Genomic DNA, 27220 nt, shown 5'->3' with positions numbered 1-27220 from the left:
GCTGTGTTTACACAGCTTGGCCTTGAGGCCAAAAGCTTTCAGAATAGGTGGGGATACTACAGGCTAAATCAACTATTTCAAATGCCAATATAAGGGTAATAGAAATACTTGTAAACAATTTAATACACTCCAGCAGGTAAAGTGGATCATTGGGAACAAATTAAAGGGGAGACATTTTTTGAGTAAACTGTCCTTTTAAGGTTTTACTGCAGGCTTCGTTTGAGCCTATGCATTCCTTGGATATTAAGTTATCTTGGAAAGTTTTGTTCCTTGTTGCTATTTCTTCTGCTAGGAGAGTTTCGGAGCTCTTGGCGCTACAGTGTGATTTTCCCTTATCTTATCTTTAATGCTGATAAAGTGGTTCTGCATACTAAGTTGGGTTTCTTGCCTAAAGTTGTTTCGTTCAAGAATATTAATCAGGAAATAGTTGTTCCTTCTTTGTGTCCTAACCCTTCTTCTCATAAGGAGCGTCTATTGCATAACCTAGACGTTGTACGTGCGCTGAAATTCTATCTACAGGCGACTAAGGACTTTCGTCAGTCCTCTGCCTTGTTTTTCTGAGAAACGCAAGGGTCCGAAAGCTACGGCTACTTTGCTTTCCTTTTGGCTGAAGAGTGTTATTCGTTTGGCCTACGAGACTGCTGGACAGCATCCTCCTGAGAAAATTACAGCTCACTCCACGAGGGCTGTCTCTTCATCTTGGGCTTTCAAAAATGGAGCTTCTGTGGAACAGATTTGCAAGGCTTCAACTTGGTCATCTTTGCACACTTTTTCCAAATTCTATAAATTAGATACTTTTGCCTCGGCGGAGGCTTCCTTTGGGAGAAAGGTTCTTCAAGCAGTGGTGCCTTCTGTTTAGGTTACCTGTCTTGTCCTGCCTGTATCATCTGCGTCCTCTAGCTTGGGTATTGATTCCCAACAGTAATTATTGATGATCCGTGGACTCACCGTGTCATTGGAAAAAAAACAAAATTTATGCTTACCTGATAAATTTCTTTCTTTCTTGACAGGGTGAGTCCACGGCCCGCCCTGTTTTTTCAGACAGTTTTTTCTTTGTCATATAAACCTCAGGCATCTCTGCACCTTGTGTTACTTACTTTATCTCCTTTCCTTTGGTCGAATGACCGGGGATTGTGGGTAGGGAGGTGGTATTTATCAGCTTTGCTGGTGTGCTCGTTGCCTCCTCTTGCTGGCCAGGAGTGATATTCCCATCAATAATTATTGATAATCTGTGGATTTGCCATGTCAAGAAATAAATAAATGTATCAGGTAAGCATAAATTTTGTTTTACATTAGATGACCTGCATTAAATAAATCCAGTATGGTCTACATTAATAATTATACTAAGAATGGGTTGTAATTATATTAGCTAAAATTCTAGTAAGTATCTTATAGTCATAATTTAATAATGATATTGTTCTATATGAATCCATAAGAGTGACCAGTAATTCATTAAAATCTTCTAATGAAATCGGATCCCTAGATCAAAATGTATTAAATAAAAAATTTAAACCTGGGTTACCTCTTCCATCATTATTTTGTAATATTCAGCTGGTAGACCATACAGTCCTGCAACTTTATTAAATGACAGTCTTTTAATGGTCTGATTTACTTCATTTTCTGTTATAGGTTAATGTATCTTGTCCAGGGCCGAACTACTAATTTTATGGATTTCAATTAACTACCACATTTTGATTTTTCTTATCTTCTATTTTTTGAGACAAATGTAGATCTTTATAATATTTATAGAAAGCCTCTTTTTAATATTTTCTAGTTTGTTCTATTCTTTCCCATTATTTTTTATCTTAGATATAAAAATTGGTATTTTTTATTTTTAACAGTTTGAGCCAGAAATGTACCATATGTATTCCTGTTTGGAGCATTGTTTAATATTATCTTTAGCGTCATCTTGTAAGAAAACGTTCTTTCTTTGTTGCTTAGCTGATATATATTTTTTTCAATCTCATTATTTGAATTGTTCACATATTTGTATTATATAGATTTATTAAGGGATTAGAAAGTTGTAGTTTTAGTAATTTCCTTTTTTTGCTTTAGTTTGATCATATATTTTGCAATTTTACCCCTTTTGACAGCCATAGAGGCATTCCAAAATATGTTGGCCTTATTATAATATTCATAATTATGTTTTGCATATTTCTTCCACTTTTCCTTTACATAACTTCTAAACTTTTAGATTGTTCAATAAAAAAGAAATAAGAAATAGTTAATTAGCATTCTTTTTATTCATTGAAGGAATAATAGAGAGCAGTATTGGAGCAGGGTCTGAAATCGTGATAGCATCAATTTTTTTATTCTTGAACTTAATTTATCATGTTCTGAAATTAGAATTTTCTTTCATGTAATTAGCAAGAGTCCATGAGCTAGTGACGTATGGGATATACATTCCTACCAGGAGGGGCAAAGTTTCCCAAACCTCAAAATGCCTATAAATACACCCCTCACCACACCCACAAATCAGTTTTACAAACTTTGCCTCCCATGGAGGTGGTGAAGTAAGTTTGTGCTAGATTCTACGTTGATATGCGCTTGGCAGCAGGCTGGAGCCCGGTTTTCCTCTCAGCGTGCAGTAAATGTCAGAGGGATGTGAAGAGAGTATTGCCTATTTGAATTCAATGATCTCCTTCTACGGGGTCTATTTCATAGGTTCTCTGTTATCGGTCGTAGAGATTAATCTCTTACCTCCCTTTTCAGATCGACGATATACTCTTATATATACCATTACCTCTACTGATTCTCGTTTCAGTACTGGTTTGGCTTTCTACTTCATGTAGATGAGTGTCCTGGATGCATGGAAATTCTAGGTCTTATGACTGCTGCATTGGACGTGATCCCCTTTGCTCGTTTTTCACATGCGACCTCTTCAGCTCTGTATGCTGAACCAGTGGTGCAGGGATTATACAAAGATATCTCAATTAATATCTTTAAAACAGATTGTTCGACACTCTCTGACGTGGTGGACAGACCACCATCGTTTAGTTCAGGGGGTTCTTTTGTTCTTCCAACATATAGACTGTGATCTCAACAGATGCAAGTCTGACAGGTTGGGGAGCTGTATGGGGGTTTCTGACATCACAAGGGGTTTGGGAATCTCAGGGAGATTACCAATCAACATTTTGGAACTCCGTGCAATTTTCAGAGCTCTTCAGTCGTGGCCTCTTCTAAAGAGAGAGTCGTTCATTTGTTTCCAGACGGACAATGTCACAACCGTGGCATATGTCAATCATCAAGGAGGAACTCACAGTCCTCTGGCTATGAAAGAAGTCTCTCGAATACTTGTATGGGCGGAATCCAGCTCCTGTCTAATTTCTGCGGTTCATATCCCAGGTATAGACAATTGGGAAGCGGATTATCTCAGTCGCCAAACGCTACATCCGGGCGAATGGTCTCTTCACCCAGAGGTATTTCTTCAGATTGTTCAAATATGGGGACTTCCAGAAATAGATCTGATGGCTTCTCATCTAAACAAGAAGCTTCCCAGGTATCTGTCCAGATCCAGGGATCCTCAGGCGGAAGCAGTGGATGCATTGTCACTTCCTTGGAAGTATCATCCTGCTTATATCTTTCCGCCTTTAGTTCTTCTTCCAAGAGTGATTTCCAAGATTCTAAAGGAGCGTTCGTTTATTCTGCTGGTGGCTCCAGCATGGCCTCACAGGTTTTGGTATGCGGATCTTGTCCGGATGGCTACTTGCCAACCGTGGACTCTTCCGTTAAGACCAGACCTTCTATCGTAAGGTCCTTTTTTTCCATCAGGATCTCAAATCCTTAAATTTGAAGGTATGGAGATTGAACGCTTGATTCTCAGTCATAGAGGTTTCTCTGACTCTAATTATTACTATGTTACAGGCTCGTAAATCTGTATCTAGGATGATATATTATCGAGTCTGGAAGACTTACATTTCTTGGTGTTCTTCTCATCATTTTTCTTGGCATTCTTTTAGAATTCCTAGAATTTTACAGTTTCTTCAGGATGGTCTGGATAAAGGTTTGTCTGCAAGTTCCTTGAAAGGACAAATCTCTGCTCTTTCTGTTCTTTTTCACAGAAAGATTACTAGTCTTCCTGATATTTATTGTTTTTTACAAGCTTTGGTTCGTATAAAACCTGTTATTAAAGGGACAGTCTACACCAAAAATGTTATTGTTTAAAAAGATAGATAATCCCTTTATTACCCATTCCCAAGTTTTGCATAACTAACAAAGTTATGTTAATATATGTTTTACCTCTGTGATTACCTTGTATTTAAGCCTCTGCAGACTGCCCCTTATCTTAGTGCTTGTGACTGACATGCAGTTTAGCCAATCAGTGCAGACTCCTAAATAACTCCACGGGAGTGAGCACAATGTTATCTATATGACACACATGAACTAGTACTGTCTAACTGTGAAAAAGTTTCAAAATGCTCTGAGCTGAGAGGCGGTTTTCAACGGTTTTAGAAATCAGTTTGGGCCTAGTTAGGTTTAGCTTTTCGAAAATACCACCAAGGGAACAAAGCAAATTTAATGATAAAAGTAAATTGGAAAGTTGTTCAAAATTGCATGCCCAATCTGAATCATGAAATTTACTTTTGACTAGACTGTCCCTTTAAGTCAATTTATCCTCCTTGGAGTTTGAATTTGGTTCTAGGGGCTCTTCAAGCTCCTCCATTTGAACCTATGCATTCGCTGGATATTAAATTACTTTCTTGGAAAGTTTTGTTTCTTTTGGCCATCTCTTCTGCTAGAAGAGTTTCTGAATTATCTGCTCTTTCTTGTGAGTCTCCTTTTCTGATTTTTCATCAGGATAAGGCGGTTTTGCGAACTTCTTTTTAATTTTTACCTAAGGTTGTGAATTCTAACAACATTAGTAGAGAAATTGTAGTTCCTTCATTGTGTCCTAATCCTAAGATCTCTAAGGAAAGATCGTTGCATTCTTTGGATGTAGTTAGAGCTTTGAAATATTATGTTGAAGCTACTAAGATTTCCGGAAGACTTCTAGTCTGTTATCTTTTCTGGTTCAAGGAAAGGTCAGAAGGCTTCTGCCATTTCTTTGGCATTGTGGTTAAAGTCTTTGGTTCATCATGTTTATGTTGAGTCAGGTAGAACTCCGCCTCAAAGGATTACAGCTCATTCAACTAGGTCAGTCTCTACTTCCTGGGCATTTAGGAATGAAGCTTCGGTTGATCAGATTTGCAAAGCAGCAACTTGGTCTTCTTTGCATACTTTTTCTAAATTCTACCATTTTGATGTGTTTTCTTCCTCAGAAGCAGTCTTTGGTAGAAAAGTACTTCAGGCAGCTGTTTCAGTTTGATTCTTCTGCTTATATTTTCAGTTTTTTTCATTATAAGATTTAAACTTTGTTTTGGGTGTGGATTATTTTTCAGCGGAATTGGCTGTCTTTATTTTATCCCTCCCTCTCTAGTGACTCTTGTGTGGAAGATCCACATCTTGGGTATTCATTATCCCATATGTCACTAGCTCATGGACTCTTGCTAATTACATGAAAGAAAACATAATTTATGTAAGAACTTACCTGATAAATTCATTTCTTTCATATTAGCAAGAGTCCATGAGGCCCACCCTTTTTTTGTGGTGGTTATGATTTTGTTGTATAAAGCACAATTATTCCAATTCCTTATTTTTTATGCTTTCGCACTTTTTTCTTATCACCCCACTTCTTGGCTATTCGTTAAACTGATTTGTGGGTGTGGTGAGGGGTGTATTTGTAGGCATTTTGAGGTTTGGGAAACTTTGCCCCTCCTGGTAGGAATGTATATCCCATACGTCACTAGATCATGGACTCTTGCTAATATGAAAGAAATGAATTTATCAGGTAAGTTCTTACATAAATTGTTTTTTTTTATTCTGGAGCAGGACTTGTATACCTTCAATAAACCAGAATAATCGTTATCAGGATGCATAAGTCTTCATGCATTTTTTATTTTTAAATCCCTTTGGAAATGTTTAATAATTCTAGCCTCCCTCTTCCTTCTTCTCCAGACTGCTCTATCACTATCTAACCCCTTACTCCTATTTTAAAGAATTCATTTTACATCTATCTAGGAGAGAGTTTGGGGTTAAATTAAAATCACCACCAATTACCATAGATTTAGCTGAATATTCTAGTAATAAATCCTGTAACGTTTAACAAAACGTTATATGTTCCTTGTTTGGTCCATAAATATTACAGAGGACAAATTTTATTTTATTTTAATCTCAATCTCTATTATAATATATCTCTCTTCATTATCTGTAATTTTCTCGTTGATATTGTACTATAGGGTTTTTGCGGAAAAATTTTTTTGACACACCTTTTTTTTTTTTTTTTAATTCTTTTTATTGAAGAGAGCTTTGGCATATAGTATTTAGACATTTACATACATATATATTTCTGTTATTTAGGGTCAACCTTAGCCGCATTATTGTTAACAATGTCAAGAAAACACAAAATGCAGAACATACAAGAGTATGAGATATTGAGATACACATTTGATAAGATAGAGTACAGAAATATGGTACATTGGATACATGTATAAGAATGTGCGCATTGCCTAAGACCATATTTACCAAAATTTTATCCTTATCCAATGCCCTAACTCTCTGTTTTCTTTTTTTTAAAATAACTAACTAAAACTTCTAAACTATTCAAACAAAACAAAAACAAACAGGTCCCCACTAGTGCTTGGAGTTTGTAGGCGGCAATCTCAGTAGGCACATTGTTATGTAGAAAACACATGATGCAAAAAATATTAGAGTGTGGGATATTGAGAAACACATTTAATACGTTAGAGTCCATAAGTATGGTAGTACATTTGATATCTGTATAAGAACGTGTGCATTGCCTGAGACCATATTTACCAAAATTTGATCCTAATGCCTTAACTCTCTCATTTTCTTTTTTAATAACTAAATCTTCTAAACTACACTAACAAAACAAAAACAAACAAGTCCCCACTAGTGCTTGAAGTGTGTAGACGGCAATCTCAAAAAGGCACATTACAAAGAGAGACAAAACAATTTGCAGCACTTATATGTATAATAACCCAACCAGAAGAGCATTATGTGAGATAAGTTACTTAATATATGCATGTGTCCATAAAACGGTATCCTACGCATGGAGGGGGGTTAAATAGTTTCCTACAAAGATTCGAATTTCAAAATTACAGCTGATAAAAAAAACAGTCTCAGGAGTGAGCAGTGGGCAGATTGTGAAAGCTCAACTACTCCTGGAATACATAATTTCTACGTATGTGCAAAATAAGAAACAATTTGGGATTAAACTTTCAAGATCCAGACTCCATTTTGCAGTATAATACATGTACCTATATAGAAAATGAAAGCCTTGCTTTTTCCATTTCAGACTGGATTAGTCATGACTATCACCCACTCAGCATTCCCAGAATATGATTAAACAATAGTATTGGCATTTAAACTGTGTTAGAAGCAGTCAGAACTTAAGATGATTCAAGTACTAGTGTACTGACTGAAAAGGGATATATCTGAAAATACTAGATTGCAAGATATGGGTGATTCTCAAGTGAGATTTAAAAAAAATATAAACGGTAACAAAATTACATTTAAGCTGATTCTACTGCAAAATTTTCGATCTCTAATGAACATAACGATTTAAATGTGAGCAAAATAGTATAGTATAACAATGCAGGGCTACTTATTTCTGAATTGATGACGGTCTGAGATGGAGGCGTTATGAAAGTTAATCAAGTTGTCACTTCTGCCAGCTTTATTTGCGGTATTTTCTGCCACTCTTCTCCCCTGCATTTGCAGTGTAGTTACAATCTATAAATCAGCTTCAGTGGCGTGTTAAACTCGTGAGCACCAGCCTTCAGAGCTTAAAGGGTCAAATACTTAAGGAGTCTTTTACGAAACTAGCAGCCAGCTACGCATAAGGGAGGCAAAATAAATAAGCAGTTCATGCTAGTGAGCCATCAATCAGTCCGGTGCAGATTCGGAAGCAGTGGGGTGAAGTCAATAACTGCCGTTACACACAAGTGTTGCTATAGACAGTTCAAAAACAAAAAACCTAAAACAGTTAACAATAAGACAGGAGCCTGCTCATATATAACCAAGCATATGTGTAACAGCAACAGCACACACACAACACAGCCAGGTTGAAGACAAGTCAGAGCAGCTGCTGACCAACAGGTTTACATATTTAGTGGGATTAAACAAATACATGCAGACAATCAGAGATGCTGGGCATTTTACAGTAGTATATAAACTAGACGAATATACCAGCTCTTAAAGTTTTCTCGATACTCTGTCAGCTGGAGCATAGGGCTATGAACAAGAAACAGATTACCCGACTCCAGAACGGGATGGAGCATGAGATCCATGCTTTAGGAGAATGCAGCTTTTTTGCGGAGGGGAGATGAGCTGCCTAATAGCGGGAGTTAAAGGGACATTAAACACTTGACTGCTAAAAATAATTAAAACTAACTTCTACTGTGTAATAATAAAAAACTGAGTACAGCTCTTTATGCTGTAACTTCAGCTTACACAAAACATTTCAAGAAAATTGTTTCTATTACTATACATATCTAGGGCTTGATGCAGCTATGTATGCCGCCATATTTTAACAGCACAGTAGTCACATGACACACACTTCATATCTATCACATACCTATCACACACTTCATATCACATACCTAGAGTACCTATAATGTGTGCATATAAAAAACACAGCAGCACTCAATGTTATGCAGATAGAGCTTGTCCTGCAGTTTATGTTATAAATCTGTTACAGCAATAAAAGATTTTATTATTATATTTTTCTATGCAAACAAAGCTTACTTTTTCAAACGTTACCACTGAATTCCTAATGTGTGTGACTGTACATAGCACTCGGCAGGTTTATAAATGTAAATCATTCTCTTCTCTGAGTCTGACAAGCTCCGGTCTGGAGAGGGAGGGGCCGAGGGGGGAGAGAGAGCAGAGAGACTCCGTGAAGAAAATAGACTAAATAATTCATGCTGGAAATACTTTTTACTGGAGATTTGTTCTATGCAATATTTTATTTTCATACATCTACATCACATATATACAGTAATATATATAATGCAGATGTATGAAAATAAAATATTGCATAGAACAAATCTCCAGTAAAAAGTATTTCCAGCATGAGTTATTTAGTCTATTTTCTTCACTGAGTCTCTCTGCTCTCTCTCCCCCCTCGGCCCCTCCCTCTCCAGACCGGAGCTTGTCAGACTCAGAGAAGAGAATGATTTACATTTATAAACCTGCCGAGTGCTATGTACAGTCACACACATTAGGAATTCAATTCAGTGGTAACGTTTGAAAGAGTAAACTTTGTTTGGATACAAAAACATAATAATAAAATCTTTTTTTCCTGTAACAGATTTATAACATAAACTGCAGGACAAGCTCTGTCTGCATAACATTGAGTGCTGCTGCTGCTGTGTTTTTCATCTGCACAAGTCACATGACTGCAGTGACCCAGTGTAACGTGCGTTCTAACATGGCACCTTACATGGGAGAATAATGCACCTGATTAGCATTCATCTTCAAATCGATTTATTTCAACACTTAGGGGTAAGGTGAACAAATAAACTAGACAGTAGTGATTACTTGATTTTAATTCATAATAAAACATACTTTTTAATGATTTTTATCAGGTGTCTAGTGTCCCTTTAAGTATAGCAATGCACCTAAAAGGCAGCTGCTCTCAGTTCCAACTTCAGGGCTTGCAGAAAATTAGTATCAGGCGGCAGATCAGATGCAGCTGCGGCTTGTCCACCACTCTGTGCAGCATTGATCACATTATCGCTGTCTGCTCCCCGTGTATATATCTCAGCTTGAGTGGCAGTTATCTCGGGAGTTGCAGCGTCTTTCTTCTCTGCCTGACTAGGGTATTGTTCAACTGCAGTGGTATGTGGTATAGAGGCGCAGGTGTTTTCTTATTTTGTGCTCCAAAATTGCCTGGGAATGAAAGGACTTTATTTCTATGTGTGTAGATCAACACCATATAATAGTGCAATATACTTACTCTGAAAAAATTCAGAGTCCAGCTTCCTTTCAAAAGTCTAGTCTGAATGGTATTTTGCAATTAGATCTTCCCACAATCCACTGTAACTGTGAATATAGGATAACGTACTTACTAATTGCAAAATACCATTCAGACTAGACTTTTGAAAGGAAGCTGGACTCTGAATTTTTTCAGAGTAAGTATACTGCACAATTATATGGTGTTGATCTACACACATAGAAATAAAGTCCTTTCATTCCCAGGCAATTTTGGAGCACAGAATAAGAAAACACCTGCACCTCTATACCACATACCACTACAATTACCACAGTCTCATTTTGGGAGAGACTGATAGACGGCAGCGGTACAAACAGAGGGGAGTATTTTACCTGAGTAAATAGATATTGTTTGTTAACATTCTAACATATTTTGTACATTTGTTTTGTTTATCGTTATTGTTCAGCTGCGCTGGCTGGGCACAATAAGTTGACGGCAGCACCCACATTTTTATTGAATGTTAAGAGTCCTGAGACCTGGAGTTTGTCTGTGCGATTAAGTGTGGGGTAAATTAGTGTCTGAGAGACAGTAATATAGTTTGTTATTCCCTCCAACATAGATATTTCAGCTGGGGTATGCCGGTACCCAAAGTGTATGCTTCCAAATGAGTTAGTAAGGTCTGCGGAGGTTCAGTTGGACAGATAAGAGTTGCTTCAGTGTGTTCGGGTGTGCAGCGCTCTCGCATCACACAGAGAAGTCCCCGCATAGCTGTTGTAAGGGAATCTAATAGTGGTGCAAAGATGTCAACTATGGCTTCAGTAATGTGCGCCATCTTGTCTGTCGGAGCCAGCACGTCCGCAGGCCCAAAGGGGAAATTTAACTTTTTAATGCCTTCACGGAGGCCAGGAGTTGTAATACCCTGATCCTGAAGTTTTCCCGGGCACTCGTGTTGCCAAGGGAGGTATGGATGGCTGGGGATTCTGCCACCCTGCATTCGTAAGCCAGTTTCAAGCACGGAGCAATGTGAAGCTGTGGCCATCTTGGTGAGCCGCCTACCGGAAGTCCCCTTACCACACCTTTTTAACTTTTCTTACAACGAGCTAAAATCATCTCATTAACCCATCCTTCATCCTTTTAAAGCATCTTCACCCTTACAATGAGTTTCTTGTAAAAACAAAATGTCTGCTTAAAGATTCTTAGTATATTATAAAATGATTTTCTTTTAAATGGGGAGGTGATACCTCCTACGTTCCATAAAACAACATTAAAGGCACATTAAACAGTTTGATAAATGGTACCTATAAAAATAAGTCTGCAATATACTTTCATTATTTATTTTCCCCCCTTTTCCTGTAATTCAATTCTGAAATTGTGAGCTTTTCAGTTCCTGTTAGAAATGGAAGTGCAGAACACTGTTATATTCCACACAGCCATTGGCTGCACATTCTAGTGACCTACTTATAACTGTCCTTGATAGGTTACTTTCTCTGCTGTGGCCAAAGTTACAACATGGCAGCTCCCATTGTTTTATAGACACTAAAATTTTACACTTGTTATGTCAATATTTAAATTTCTAATGAAGCTTTAAAAAAATACACCTACATGTTATTCTCAGACTAATCTTTGCTTTGAATGCATCATTCTATCTAGCATTTATTTAGTGTTTAATGTCCCTTTAAAAAAGCATGCACATTTCATAACTTTATCTAAAATAACAACAAAAAACTTTTTTCCAATACATAAATAAAATAAAAACATGGTTCACTGTCCAACACAAAAAACATATTTTCATAATACCTCAATAAATGTACTTGGTTTTCTGTAGCATCTTAACCTCCTAATTGTTTACTAAGAATTTTAATACCTTCCTTTGTCTGCACACAGATTTTTGCTTTCCAACCTTCTTGTAATAAATTGGAGCATAAATGAGCAATTATGCGCCGTTTATTAGAGATTGAAAGTTTGCTGTCCTGAAAATGATTTAAAGATTTGCTCTGCAATTCTAGTGGCTTACATGCACAGGATGAAGACCCAACCTTTGGTTACGTGCAATGAAACTTTGGCAGAACAGTTGTGAAAGGTAGCAACAAGGTCTTCCTTACATAACCCTTTACAGTTTACACTGATCGCTTTGGAGGTGTCTTGAAGACTTTTGCATTATGCAGGTCTTGGGTTTATACCCTTCCAGTACCCAAAAGTCACTAATTTTGGTGAACACTTATCTGTACATATAATATATTGTTCTTATCATTCATTTAAAACCATATGAGCCTTTTAATTATTATTAAAGGGACACTGAACCCAATTTTTTTTCTTTTGTGATTCAGATAGAGCATGCAATTTTAAGCAACTTTCTAATTTACTCCTATTATCAAATTTTATTTATTCTCTTGGTATCTGTGTCCCTTTAAGGCTCATAAAATAAAAAGGTTGGCTGAATGAATCAAGATTTGCAAAGAATCCTTGGAACCATTTATTTTTTCCATGGCAAACCAATTTCCCTGTATCCGTAGTAACCTTCAGACTGTACTAAAAGACTGATTGCATTAAGCTAATAAATAAGAACACCCGTGTTATTCTTAGAACCGTGACAGAATTTTTGTGTCCAAAAAATGCTGCCTGATGGTTCAAAGCCCCAAATGCTGATACTCTTCCTACTTTGAACATTAACACCAGTGGCATTTTATTTAAAAACACTATGAAAAACAAATATATGCTTTTAGAAATATAATGCAAAGGTAGGTGATATCTTAACACAGAAGCAAAGCTGACATCTGAATTTTCACAGTGTAGAAGCCTAATCTATAGCTAAGCCATTATGGAGAAGCTCAATTATTCTAGTTTTCAAAATGGTAGCAAATGCTTTGTAAGAATATTATGATTTTTTTCAAAATCAAGGCCTCAAGGGCTAACTAAGCCATTTGGGCTAACACTTGCATTTATTCTTTAGTACAGGGAGAGGTACACCTCATGGTAAGGTTTGAGGTAGAGCAGGGTGTACCAAGTCCATGGATAGAGAGAGTCTGTGAACTTGAAAGATAAAAAAACCCCTGCACTTTAACTTTCACTAACCTTTAACTAAAATTTAGAATTTCCTCTAATTATGAATTTTAGACCCTTACTTGAAGTTCATCAGCCAATCTATTGCAAATATCTGACTGAGGATGCAGGCAATCTCCTTAATTGCAGACTTGTTGCAAGTTATGTGATGGCTCATCATTGCAACCACTGTAATTTTTTTCAGATTGAATACTAACATAGTGCTAGAACAGAAGTGAACTACTGGTTTTCGGGAGCAGAAAACTACCCATGTTTGCTGGCAGAGTGGACTTCTGATCATTGCATTAATTCATTCAGACAATATCACAACCAGATTGACTGTATCCTGGGTGATTAAAGCAAGATTAACTGCAGAAGTCTTATCCCTTCTGAAGCATCTGCCTCTCACCAATCACCAAACAAGTTATATCTTGAGCGCTTCTCTGTTTTTATTTATGCAAATTATGACCCTGAGGGAAGTCTGCCTAAGGCTGATGCGGGAAGCCAGACGTGGACCTGTTGCTCAGTGTGGCTAGAGGGATATGGCTGCACCTCACTGACGAGGACTGAAACTTACGTCTGGGGTTTTGCCGTTTCTTTCGTTCAGAGAGGGATCTCCTGGTATTTCGGGGCTGGACTGTACGGTCAAGTCAGGATCAGACTGATATGCTACAGGAAAGTTCTTTCTCTGTGAAAGGCACATGTTGAGCAAAAAGAGTTATATCTTTGTTGTGTTGGGCAGTTGGTGCATCATTTTGGAAAAGACCATAGAATTGTTACCTGCTGAGCTCAAAATGCATCAGTTGCAGGTACCTCATTGTTGAACTGAACAAATTAAATCTAAGTTTACAAGGTTTTGTGTATTCTGATTACCATTATGGTGTAGGAAACTCTAAGGGGAAAAAAAAAGATTGCAGTTCTCTGTTGCATTAATTTGGCCAATTACCTCATTATGTTCTTGCTTTAACCAGATATTTTCTGCGGGGTTCAGATATTTTGCAGGTCTGCAACTGCATGACACAATTACATTGAAGCACTTAACTTCCATTAAATGTTTACTACGTCTGCTTCTCTTTATTTGCAACGGAATGTGATTAATTTATATAGCAGATAGCTTTAATTACATGTACGTTTGATCTCCTTATGTACAAAGGGTTCAGTCCTTTGAGGGACCTCAACTATTTCACTGTGCTACACCAACGCTCACTTAATTTTACTACTAGGTGTGGAAAATTTAAAAAGGTTGGACATAAATGTTCTATACCCACCACTCAAGGCCTTATAATAAAGATATAATAGAAAATGACTAATCTTCCTCTCTTCACTCTCTCCAATAATGTTTTCTTGCTAAATCTGCAGGTTACCAGTCTCCTTCCTATGGCTGTGATCCAAATGACCTTTCAGATCCTTATACTTACTGTCCCGACTATACTGTGCGAGCTTTGTGTGACTTACAATTAGTAAAGGTAAGTAAAGTAATTTTGCATTTCAAAACTGCTAAACACAGAAATATAGATTTTATACTGGTAGGTTATAGTAGGAACTTCTAACTGCAGGATGTCACATGACTAGGGTGCAATGCCAAGCATACAAAAAGATCCAATGAAATATATATATATATATATATATATATATATATATATATATATATATATATATATATATATATTTACAGGTGGCCCTCGTTTTACAACGGTTCAATTTGCACCGTTTCAGAATAACAACCTTTTTTTTTCAGTCATGTGACTGCTATTGAAAAGCATTGAGAAGCGGTGCATTTATTAAAATAGCCAGTAGGTGGAGCTGTCTGCTTGTGTTGCAGCAAAGCCAAGCAAGCTGAAATTAATCAGTTTAACCAGACCTGAGCTATCGAGCAGATTTCAAAGGAACAAGATCTTCCTGTCTATAAATCAGTCCAGATTGGAATTCATAGAAAGAACTGTTTGCAGAAAAATGCAAGTGAAGTCTGTGTTGTGATTATTTTATTAGGTTTATAATGCAGTTTAGCAAATGTTTTTGTTAATTAACTTAGTTTAATTATATATTCTGTGTTGTGGGATTATTTTATTAGGTTTATAATGCTGTTTAGCATTTAAAGTCTTCATTTCAAAGCTTTAAAAATAATGTATTAGGTGTTACTTATGACAATTCTGAGAGGGGCCTGGAACCTAACTCCCTCACTTCCCATTGACTTACATTATAAACTGGGTTTCAATTTACAACGGTTTCGATTTACAACCATTCCTTCTGGAACCTAACCCCGGCGTAAACTGAGGGCTAACTTTATTTATATATATATATAAAAATCCAATATATAAATATATAAATCCAGCTCCAAGTTAACACAGCCTGTGTTATAGTTGGTTCAAATAGACTGGAACTGACCTCCACTGGATACTTTAAAATGAGCGTTATTAAAAACAAAATAACAAGCAGTTTGGTCACAGACCAGGGCAACAGAGAAACAAAAAAAAATGTCCAAGATCCCCCACTGAACTCCTTGCTCCCAGGCTATAAGTTCCACACAGGGCTAGTATGAAGTTCCAGCACTGCTGACAAAACCCTGTCTCCTCTTGTGACAACTGTTAAACTGCAAGTTCAATCAAACCACTGTTTCACCAGACACTGCTGGTTGTTTCAAAGATCCTTGAAAAAGCCAGCAATATCTGGTGAAATGGTGGTTGGAATGAACTTGCAGTTTAATTCTGATGGAAACCAGTGTAAGAAGGCATTCAGATCCAGATCTTAGTGTGTTGTACTTTCACAAGAAATAATTTGGCTCCAAAAAGAGAGCTGTTGCCATCCGCATTTTGAGGTATCCAAAAACTTCTAATGCACAAGCCTAGAAATCAGGAAGTTGCTAGACCCTTGCAAAAGGAGACTAATCAGAGAGGGTCAAAATCTTTCTTCAACAGTCCCAAAATACTCACACTTTGGCTGCTGTACACTGTATTGCAAAAAAGTAAAGTGATGCAGCTATGTAAAAACAAAATTTATGCTTAGCTGATAAATTTATTTATTTCCAGATATGGTGAGTCCACGACGTCAATTACTGTTGGGAATATTACTCCTGGCCAGCAACAGGAGGCAAAGAGCACCACAGCTGTTAAGTATCACTCCCCTTCCCACAAACCCCAGTTATTCGACTAAAGGGAAATGGAAAAAAGGAATAACACCAAGGTGTAGAAGTGCCTGAGGTTTAGTCAAAAACTCTCTTAAAATAAAGGGTGGGGTCGTGGACTCCATATCCGGAAATAAATGTATCAAGTAAGCATAAATTGTGTTTTCTTTTCTAAGATATGGTGAGTCCACGACATCATCAATTACTGTTGGGAACCAATACCCAAGCTAGAGGACACAGATGACTAGGGAGGGAGAACAAGACAGGCCTAAACAGAAGGCACCACCGCTTGAAGAACCTTTCTCCCAAAAGAAGCCTCAGCCGAGGCAAAATAAATTAGAAAAAAAGTATGCATAGAGGACCAAGTTTCAACCTTGGAATCTGTTCCACAGAAGCTTCATTTTTGAAGGTCCAAGAAGAGGAAACAGCCCTCGTGGAATGAGCTGAAATACTCTCAGGAGGCTGATGACCAGCAGTCTCATAAGCCAAACGAATAATACTTCTCAACCAGAGAGAAAGTGAAGTAGAAGTCGCTATCTGACCTATACGCTTTCCAGAGAAACAAACAGGGCAGTAGACTGGCGAAAATCCTTAGTCGCCTGAAGGTAGAACTTCAGCGCACGCACAACGTCCAAGTTGTGCAACAAAAGTTCCTTATGAGAAGAATTAGGACATAAAGAAGGAACAACAATTTCCTGATTGATATTTCTATCTGAAACCACTTTAGTAAGAAAACCCAACTTAGTACGAAGAACCGCCTTATCAGCATGAAATATAAGATAAGACGAATCACACTGCAAAGCTGAGAGTTCCGAAAGTCTCAGAGTATAAGAGGAAGTAAAACCTTCCAAGAATATATCTATGGAAAGCAATGGCTCAAAAAGGAGCCTGCTGCAAACTTAAAAAACAAGGATAAAGCTCCAAGGAGGAGCAACAGACTAAAACACAGGCCTGATTCTGACCAGAGCCTGATAAAAAGATATAACATCTGGCACATCCGCCAGACGCTTATGGAATAAAAGACAATGCAGAAATCTGACCTTTCAGAGTACTGACTGAAAATCCCTTCTCCAGACCTTCCTGGAGAAAAGACAAAATCCTAAGAATCCTGACCCTACTCCCCCTTGGATTCACACCAATAAAGGTATTTACGCCATACCCTATGGTAAATCTTTCTAGAAACAGGCTTCCGAGCTTGAATCATGGCCACAATGACGACTCGGAAAAACCACGCTTAGATAGAACTAAGCGTTCAATCTCGTGTCAGCTTTAGAGAAACGAGCTTTGGATGAAGGAATGAACCCTGTGTTAGAAGGTCCTTCCTCAGAAGAAACCTCCAAGGTGGAAAAGATGACATCTTCACTAGGTCTACATACCAGATCCTACGAGGCCATGCAGGAGCTATTAGAATTACTGATGCTCTCTCCTAGATACGATCAATGACTTGTGGAAGGAAAGCAAACAGAGGAAACAGGTCTGCTAGACTGAACTCTCAAGGAACCGCCCGAGCATCTATCAGGCCGGCCTGCGGATCTCTAGACCTTGAACCGTACCTTGGAAGCTTGGCATTCTGTCAACGCCATCAGATCTAACCCAATTGAGGGTTAACCTGGAAACTCTTTTTCCAGATTCACTTCCTAACCATGGGAACGCAGAAAAGTCAACAAGATCGCTGTATGAGAGTTGATCCAACAGCAGAGTCTTAGCTTGCTGAGCTACAAGCAGTTACTTTGCTTGTTAAAAAGATGGCGCCTGAACCAAAATGTTGTCCAGGAATGGCGCTACTGCTATTGCCCAAGACCTGTGGAAGGGAACATGCAAATACTGATCCTTCAGGTCTATGTCCGCCAGGGACTGACCCTCTAGGACCAAAGGAAGAATGGAACGAAAGATATCCATTCAGAAGGATGGAACTCCTAGCCAATAGATGAGATGCCTAAGGGCTATAAAGGGTAGTAAAATCCCCTCTCAATAGGGAACCCAGAACAAAATTGAATAGAACCCTAGGTCTTTTTCCCTTATAGGAACTAGAACTATCACTCCCAAAAATCCTGAACACAGTTCAATAATGCCTCTCTATTATCTAAGCTCAGGTAAACATGAGAGGAGAAATCTACCTCTGGGAGGAAAATTTAAAATTCAATTCTGTAACCCTGAGATACTATGTCCACAGCCTATCTGGGACATCTCACATTCCAAACTGAATGAGTCTCCATGAAGAGTGTCCTTCAAAGATATGAAAGGGACGCAAAACCCTCTGCCTTCCTTAAAGGGACACCAAACCCAATTTCTTTAATGTAATTGGCAAGAGTCCATGAGCTAGTGACGTATGGGGATATACATTCCTACCAGGAGGGGCAACGTTTCCCAAACCTCAAAATGCCTACAAATACACCCCTCACCACACCCACAATTCAGTTTTACAAACTTTGCCTCCCATGGAGGTGGTGAAGTAAGTTTGTGCTAGATTTCTACGTTGATATACGCTTCGCAGCAGGCTGAAGCCCAGTTTTCCTCTCAGAGTGCAGTGAATGTCAGAGGGATGTGAAGAATTGCCTATTTGAATACCATGGTCTTCCTCTAGGGGATTTATTTAATAGGTTCTCTGTTATCGGTCATAGAGATTTCTTCTCCTACCTCCCTTTTCAGATCGACGATATACTCTTATATACCATTACCTCTACTGATTCTCGTTTCAGTACTGGTTTGGCTATCTACTTTATGTGGATGAGTGTCTTTGGGTAAGTAAGTCTTATTTTATTTATGACACTCTCAGCTATGGTTTGGCACTTTATATGTAAAGTTCTAAATATATGTTTTATACTTATATTTGCCATGATTCAGGTCAATCAGTTTATTTTCCTTCTTTCAGACTGTCAGTTTCATTTTTTGGGAAAATGCATATGAATTAAATATTTTTCTTACCTAAAATTTTCAATTAACTTTTTTCCTTTAAATTGCGGGCTGTTAGGCTCGCAGGTGCAAAAAATGCTAGAATTTATTGCTTCATTTTTGGCGCAAGACTTTTTTGGCGCGAGATTGACATTGTTGACGCCGGAACTTTTCACGTAGTTGCGTCATTTTTGACTCTCGAGTTTATTACAGACGTTTTTGGCGCCAAAAAATATGTGGGCGTCATTCTTGGCCCCAGTTTTTTTACATTATTTAAGTCTCACTTTTTAGTTGCTTCTGGTTTCTAGAGGCTTGTTCTGTTTGCATTTTTTCCCATTCCTGAAACTGTCATTTAAGGAATTTGATAATTTTGCTTTATATGTTGTTTTTCTATTACATATTGCAAGATATTCCAAAAACTGTTCCTGTATCAGAAAATACTGTTGGATTCCTGATGACTGATATCAGTCCTACCAAAGCTAAGTTAATTTATTTTAGTGTTATGAATTTTATCTTTAGCTATGGTTTGTAATAAGTTATCATGATAAACTTTTACATGCAGAGTCCATTAGTATTTATGCATTATCTATTGCTATTCTTTTTACATCTAATGTACAAGATATACCTAGGAATCTATGAGAATGTTTTTCTTATTCTATCCTAAAGGCTTTGTCTGACATACCGCCTTCTAATAAAATTTATAGGTCTTTTTTAAACTTCTCATTTAGTTGATGAATTGTTAAATGGCCGACAACATACTGAATTATCCTTCTCTGATGATGTTTTTCTCATATAAAATATACTTCATCAGATATTTGACACTAACAAATCTACTTTTTTATTTTTAAATAGAGTACATTCGTTGCTGAAAAGGTGTTGATTATATTGGATATTGAGGAGTCTAGTTCTTTTGATTTAAGACTAGCTAACATTTAAATTCTGCTCATTAACCTCCTGTGGTTTCTTCAGAGGTTTTTTTTCCCAGTTCATGATACAGTACTAGGGAATGGAATAGGCCTGGGACTTCTTTTATTCCTTCTTTAAGGTTTTTAAATTGTATCCTTTGCCGGCAGTTAGTTTAAAGTTTTGAGGAAGATCCCCAAAGTTAATGGGGCTATCTCTACTCTTGCTAAACATACTACTATTCCTATAAAAAATTGTATTTATTTTTTTCCTTCAGATGGGAAACTTGTATCTTATTTAAGGAAAATTATTTTATTTCAGATCCTTTTCTTAGGCCTGCAATTTATTTGGCTGATGTTGCAAATGCTTCAACTTTCTGGTTGGCTGATGTTGCAAATGCTTCAACTTTCTGGTTGGATACTTTAGTGCAACAAGTATCGGATTATGATTTGTTTTAGCATTGTTAAGTTGATCAACATGCTAATAATTTCATTTGTGTCGTCATTTTTTTTATATTTTCACAATTTGAGGTTTAATCTATGTCTTTAGCTATTTTTAGCTAGAAGAACTTTGTGACTTAATCTTGGAATGCTAATTTAATTTCTAAAATTCATATTTCTTTTTTTACAAGGTAATCAATTATTTGGTTCACAATTTGATTCAATTTTTTCCAACTGTTACTCTGGGGGAGTTTTTTGTTGCTTCAAGATTGAGTTCTAAGAGTAAATCTTAAGCTTATATTAGTTTGTTCTTAATAAGAAACGGAATCCTAATTCTTCCCCAAGTAAGATGTTTATAATTGGAAGCTTTCTTCAACATGGAATGAATTTAAGCTATTTAAAAGATCAAAGTCAGCCCCCCAAATTTGCATGTAGGTGCGTTTTTTTATTCCAGCTTAGCTGGTAAGGGGCAGGTTTTGACTTTTGTAAATTTGTTTGGTTCAATTCGGTCCAAACTTCTTAGATTGGGGTACTGAATAGGATTCAGAGTAAAACCGCCTGTGAGAAGTTTTTTTTTTCTCTCTAGCATATTCCAGCTATTCCAGTAAAGGCTCACACTTTTCTGAAGTATGTTTCAGACCTGTATGTGTTGGGTACTTGTGAGGCGCGGCTGGTTACCTGTTGGGGTCTCAAGGCGCTGCTCAGACCTGGAGTTATCTGGGGTATTCATACCAGTTCCATTTCAGGAACAGGGTTTGGAGTTTTGTTCAAAACTATTCATTGTCCCAAAGATAGAAAATCTTTTTGATTTGTCATATGAGAGTTCCTTCTTTCAGAATGGTGTTTATATGGTCTATTCTGCCTTTTTGGTCAGTAAGGGCAATATTTGTTTGCAATAGATACAATAGATGCATATCTTCTTCTATTTTCATTCAGATTATTTTCATTTTCTGAGATTCTCTTTTTTTGACAAGCATTACCAATTTGTTGCTTTTCCTTCTGGTCTAGCGACAGCTCTGAGAATCTTTTCAAGCTTCTCAGTGTTTCCTTATTTGGACAATCTCGTGGTACTGGCTCAGTCTTTTCGTTCTGCAGAATTTCATACGATTCAACTTTTGTTGTTTCTTCTAAGACATGGTTGGAGGATCTTTTTATCAAAAGATCCTTGGTTGCTCAGACAAGGGTCACCTTTTTTAGGTTTCCAGATAGATTGTGTCAATGTCTTTGTCTCTAACAGACAGGAGACAATTATATTGGGTTCAGTTTGTCGGAACCTTCAGTCTCTATTATTTCCTTCAGTAGCTATATGCATGGAAGTTTTAGGTCTCATGGCTGCAGCATTGGATTCAATTCCCTTTGCTCATTTTCATATGAAACCTTTCCAGTTTTTTATGCTGAATTTATGGTGCAGGGATTCTAGGATATCTTTTTTTAATATCTTTGAATTCCAATGTTCAACTATCTTTGACTTGGTGGTTAGATCACCATCATATAGTTCTAAGGGTCTCTTCGATTAATCCAACCTGGACCTTGATCACTACAGATGCGAGTCTTATAAGTTGGGAGGCTGTCTGGGGATCTCTGTCAGCACAAGGGGTTTGGAAATCTCAGGAGGCGAGATTACCATTCAATATTTTGGAACTCTGTGCATTCTCTGAGTTCGTCAGTTTTGGCTTCTTTTTGAAGAGAGAGACGTTATTGTTTTTCAGACGGACAATGTCACAACTGTGGCGTATGACAATCATCAGGGTGGGACTCTCAGTCCTTAGGCTGTGAAAGAAGTATCTCGGATATTTGCTTGGGCTAATTCCAGCTCCTGTCTAATTTCTGCCGTCCATATACCAGGTTTAGACAATTGGGAAGCGGATTATCTCTGTCAATCAAGCTTTACATCCGGGAGAATGGTCTCTTTACCCAGATCTGTTTTTTCAAATTGTTCTGATGTGAGGGTTTCCAGTAATAGTTCTGATGGCATCTCATCTAAACAAGAAAACTTCCCAGGTACCTATTCAGGTCCGGGGATCCTCAGGCGGAAACAGTGTATGCATTGACACTTCCTTGGAGCTATCAATCTGCCTATATTTTTTCTCCTTCTGGTTTTTCTTTTTAAGAGTGATTTTTCAAAATCATCATGGAGCAATTGTTTGTGCTGCTGGTGGCTCCAGCATGGCCGCTCAGGTTTTGGTATATGGTTCTTGTTCGGATGTCCAAGATTCGTTTTTTCCGTCAGGAAATCAAATTATTAAATTTGATGGTATGGAAATTAAAACGCTTAGTCATAGAGGTTTCTCTGACTCAGTGATTAATACTATGTTGCAGGTTCGTAAATCTGTGTCTAGAAAGATTTATTATCGAGTTTGGAAGACTTACATCTTATGATGCTCTTCTCATAATTTCTCTTGGCATTCTTTTAGAATTCCTAGGATTTTATAGTTTCTTCATAAGGTTTTGTCTGCAAGTTCCTTGAAAGGACAAATCTCTGCTCTTTCTGTGCTGTTTCACAGAAAAAATTGCTAATCTTTCTGATATTCATTGTTTTGTTCAGGCTTTGGTTCGTATCAAGCCTGTCATTAAGCCAATTTCTCCTCCTTGGAGTCTTAATTTGGTTCTGAGGGCTTAACAGGCTCTTCAGTTTGAGCATATGCATTCTTTGGACATTAAATTACTTTCATGGAAAGTATTGTTCCTTTTGGCCATCTCTTCTGCTAGAAGAGTTTTTGAATTATCTGCTCTTTCTTGCGAGTCTCCTTTTCTGATTTTTCATAAGGATAAGGCGGTTTTTGATGTCTTTATTTAAATTTTTACCTCAAGTTGTGAATTCTAACAACATTAATAGAGGAATTATTGTTCCTTCCTTGTGTTCTAAATCCTAAGAATTCTTTGCAAAGATCCTTACATTCTTTGGATGTGGTCAGAGTTTTGAAATATTATGTTGAAGCTACTAAGATTTCAGAAAGACTTCTAGTCTATTTGTTTATCTTTTCTGGTTTTAGGAAAGGTCAGAAGGCTTCTGCCATTTCTTTGGCTTCTTGGTTAAAGCTTTTGATTCATCATGCTTATGTGGAGTCGGGTAAATCCCCGCCTCAAAGGATTTCGGCTCATTCTACTAGGTCAGTTTCTACTTCCTGGGCTTTTAAGAATGAAGCTTCTGTTGATCAAGTTGCTGCTTTGCAAATCTGATCTTCTTTGCATACTTTTACTAAATTCTACCATTTAGATGTTTTTTCTTCTTCAGAAGCAGTTTTTGGTAGAAAAGTACTTCAGGCAGCTGTTTCAGTCTGATTCTTCTGCTTATAATTTCAGTTTTCTTTCATGTAATTAGCAAGAGTCCATGAGCTAGTGACGTATGGGATATACATTCCTACCAGGAGGGGCAAAGTTTCCCAAACCTCAAAATGCCTATAAATACACCCCTCACCACACCCACAAATCAGTTTTACAAACTTTGCCTCCTGTGGAGGTGGTGAAGTAAGTTTGTTCTAGATTCTACGTTGATATGCGCTCTGCAGCAGGTTGGAGCCCGGTTTTCCTCTCAGCGTGCAGTAAATGTCAGAGGGATGTGAAGAGAGTATTGCCTATTTGAATTCAATGATCTCCTTCTACGGGGTCTATTTCATAGGTTCTCTGTTATCGGTCGTAGAGATTCATCTCTTACCTCCCTTTTCAGATCGACGATATACTCTTATATATACCATTACCTCTACTGATTCTCGTTTCAGTACTGGTTTGGCTTTCTACTACATGTAGATGAGTGTCCTGGGGTAAGTAAGTAAGCTTATTTTCTGTGACACTCTAAGCTATGGTTGGGCACTTTTTTATAAAGTTCTAAATATATGTGTGTAAACATTTATTTGCCTTGATTCAGGATGTTCAACGTTCCTTATTTCAGACAGTCAGTTTCATATTTGGGATAATGCATATGAATAAATCATTTTTTCTTACCTTAAATTTGACTTTTTTCCTGTGGGCTGTTAGGCTCGCGGGGGCTGAAAATGCTTCATTTTATTGCGTCATTCTTGGCGCGGACTTTCTTGTCATTTCCGGCGTCATACGTGTCGCCGGAAGTTGCGTAATTTTTTTGACGTTTTTTGCGCCAAAAAATGTTGGCGTTACCGGATGGGGCGCCATTTTTGGCGCCAAAAGCATTTAGGCGCCAAATAATGTGGGCGGCTTTTTTGGCGCTAAAAAATTTGAGCGTCATTGTTGTCTCCACAATATTTAAGTCTCATTATTTATTGCTTCTGGTTGCTAGAAGCTTGTTCATTGGCATTTTTTTCCCATTCCTGAAACTGTCATTTAAGGAATTTGATCAATTTTGCTTTATATGTTGTTTTTTCTATTACATATTGCAAGATGTCTCAGATTGCCCCTGAATCAGAAGCCACTTCTGGAAAAACGCTTAACTAAGTTTCAGTTCTACCAAAGCTAAGTTCATTTATTTTAAATGTTATAAATGTTTATCTTTAGCTATGGTTTGTAATAAGTTATTATGATAAACTTTTATATGCAGAATCCATTAGTGTTTATGCTTTATATATTTCCATTCTTACATCTTATGTACAAGAAATATTTAGAAGATTTATAAGAAATATTTTTCTGATTCTATTTTAAAGGCTTTGTCTGACTTCGTGCCTTCTAATAAAATGTTTAGGTCTTTTTCACTTCTTTTTTAATTATTGAAGTTTCAAATGACCAACAACATACTGATTTATCCTTCTCTGATGATGTTTTTTCTCTTTCAGATATTTTCATCATCAGATATTGACACTAACAAATCTACTTTTTTATTTTTCTATTATTAAAGTACATTTGTTCTTTGTTGAAAAGGTGTTGATTATTTTGGATATTAAGGTAACTAGTTCTTTAAGACTAGCTGACACTATTTCTGCCTATTTATTTCTTCTGTGTTTTCAGAGGTTTTCTTTCCAATTCCCCATTGTAGGGAATGGAATAGACTGAGAATTTTCTTTTATTCCTTCTTCAAAGGTTTTAAACTATTCTTTGCCAGCAGTTAAATTCAATTTGGAGGGTTCTCCAATTTATTGGGGCTATCTCTACTTCTACTAATTATGCTATTGTTTCTATAGCAAAATAGTATTTATTATCCTTTAGATAGTTGTATCTTATTTATGGAAAATTATTTAGTTTCAGGTACTTTTCTTGGTCCTGTGATTTATTTGGATATTGCAATTGCTTTAACCAGGAGATTGCATTTTTTCTGTTTACTTTAAGATCAAGTATCAGATTTTGATTTATTTTAGCATTGTTAAGGGACAACATTTACTAGACTAGGTGCTGTTGCATTTGTCTTGTTGTTTTGCAGTTATTGATTATGCAAGTCCACTGTATTGACTGGTCCTTTAAACTGGACTATCATGCTAATAATTTAATTTGTGTCTTCATTTTATTGAATATTTTCGCAAATGAGGGTTAATCAATGTCTTTAGCTATTTTAGCTAGAAGAATTTAGTGATTTAAAAAAAAAAAAATAAAAAAAAAAAAAAAAAAAAAAATCCATATTTCTTTTGTTCTAAGATAAATCAATTATTTGTTTTATAATTGGATTCAATTCTTAATTGTTACTCTGAGCTTCAAGATTGAGTTCTAAGACTAAAACTAAGCTTATACTAGTTTGGTTGTTCTTATTAAGGAACGAATTCCTGAGTTCTTTCCCAAGTAACATGTTTTTAATTGGGGTTCGAGATCAGCTCCCTAATATTGCGATATACGTGCCGTATTCCAGCTTGGCTGGTAAGGGGCAGGTTAAGACTTCTTTGAAATTTATTTGGTTCTATTTTGTCCAAATTTCTTTGATTTTTATTCCAGTAAGGCTAACACTTTCTTTAAGTGTGTTTCTGTCCTATATATTTTGGATACTGTTGAAGCATGGCTGGGCACCCATGGGGTTCAAGCGCTGCTCAGACCTGGAATCTTCTGGGGTATTTCTTCCAGTTCCTTTTTTAGGAACCGGGTTTGGAGTTTTATTCAAACTATTTTGCCTTTTTATGGTCATTGATAGCATTATTTGTTTTCCTTAGATACAATAAATGCATATTTTCATTTTTCTGTTTTCATTCAGATTATTTTCTGAGGATGCGGAATCTCATATGATTCACTTGCTCTTCAGGACATAGTTACAGGATCTTTTTTTTCAAAAAGCTCTTGATTCCTCAAACAAGGGTCACCTTTTTTAGGTTTCCAGATAGTTTGTGTCACTGTCTTTGTCTCTATCAGACAAGGGATAATTCTATTGGGTTCCATCTGTCGGTACCTTTAGACTCTATTATTTCCTTCAGTTGCTATATATGCACAGAAGTTTTAGGTCTTATGGCCACAGCATTGGATTCAATTCCCTTTGCTCATTTTCACTAGAAAGAACCTTTCCAGTCTTTTATGAGTGTTGTTTCTTCTAGAACATGGTTGGAGGATCAATTTACCAAAAAGTTTGTTGATTCCTCAGACAAGGGTAACCTTTTTTAGGTTTCCTGATAGATTCAGTGTCCTTGACTCTGTCTCTGACAGACAAGAGACGTCTGAAATTGGTTTCAGCTTGTCGAAACCTTCAGTCTCAATCTTTCCCTTCGGTAGCCTTATGCATGGAAATTCTAGGTCTTATGACTGCTGCATTGGACGCAGTCCCCTTTGCTCGTTTTCACATGCGACTTCTTCAGCTCTGTATGCTGAACCAGTGGTGCAGGGATTATACAAAGATATCTCAATTAATATCTTTGAAACCGATTGTACGACACACTCTCTGACGTGGTGGACAGACCACCATCGTTTAGTTCAGGGGGCTTCTTTTTGTTCTTCCAACCTGGACTGTGATTTCAA

General features: G+C 37.1%; 1 protein-coding gene across 1 annotated transcript in view; it reads left to right on the top strand.

The window, feature by feature from the left end:
• The window catches only part of CNNM3 (cyclin and CBS domain divalent metal cation transport mediator 3), a 91759-nt gene that overhangs the window by 24834 nt on the left and 39705 nt on the right, over positions 1-27220 (top strand). Inside the window, exon 6 of the mRNA XM_053717816.1 lies at positions 14393-14499. Within this exon, the coding sequence (XP_053573791.1) occupies positions 14393-14499 (107 nt within the window). The remainder of the gene's footprint in view (positions 1-14392; positions 14500-27220) is intronic.

The sequence above is a fragment of the Bombina bombina genome, chromosome 6, assembly GCF_027579735.1.
Source record: "Bombina bombina isolate aBomBom1 chromosome 6, aBomBom1.pri, whole genome shotgun sequence".
Taxonomy (NCBI): domain Eukaryota; kingdom Metazoa; phylum Chordata; class Amphibia; order Anura; family Bombinatoridae; genus Bombina; species Bombina bombina.
Note: the sequence above shows the minus strand (reverse complement) of the source record. Positions and strands in the feature narration are given on the sequence as shown.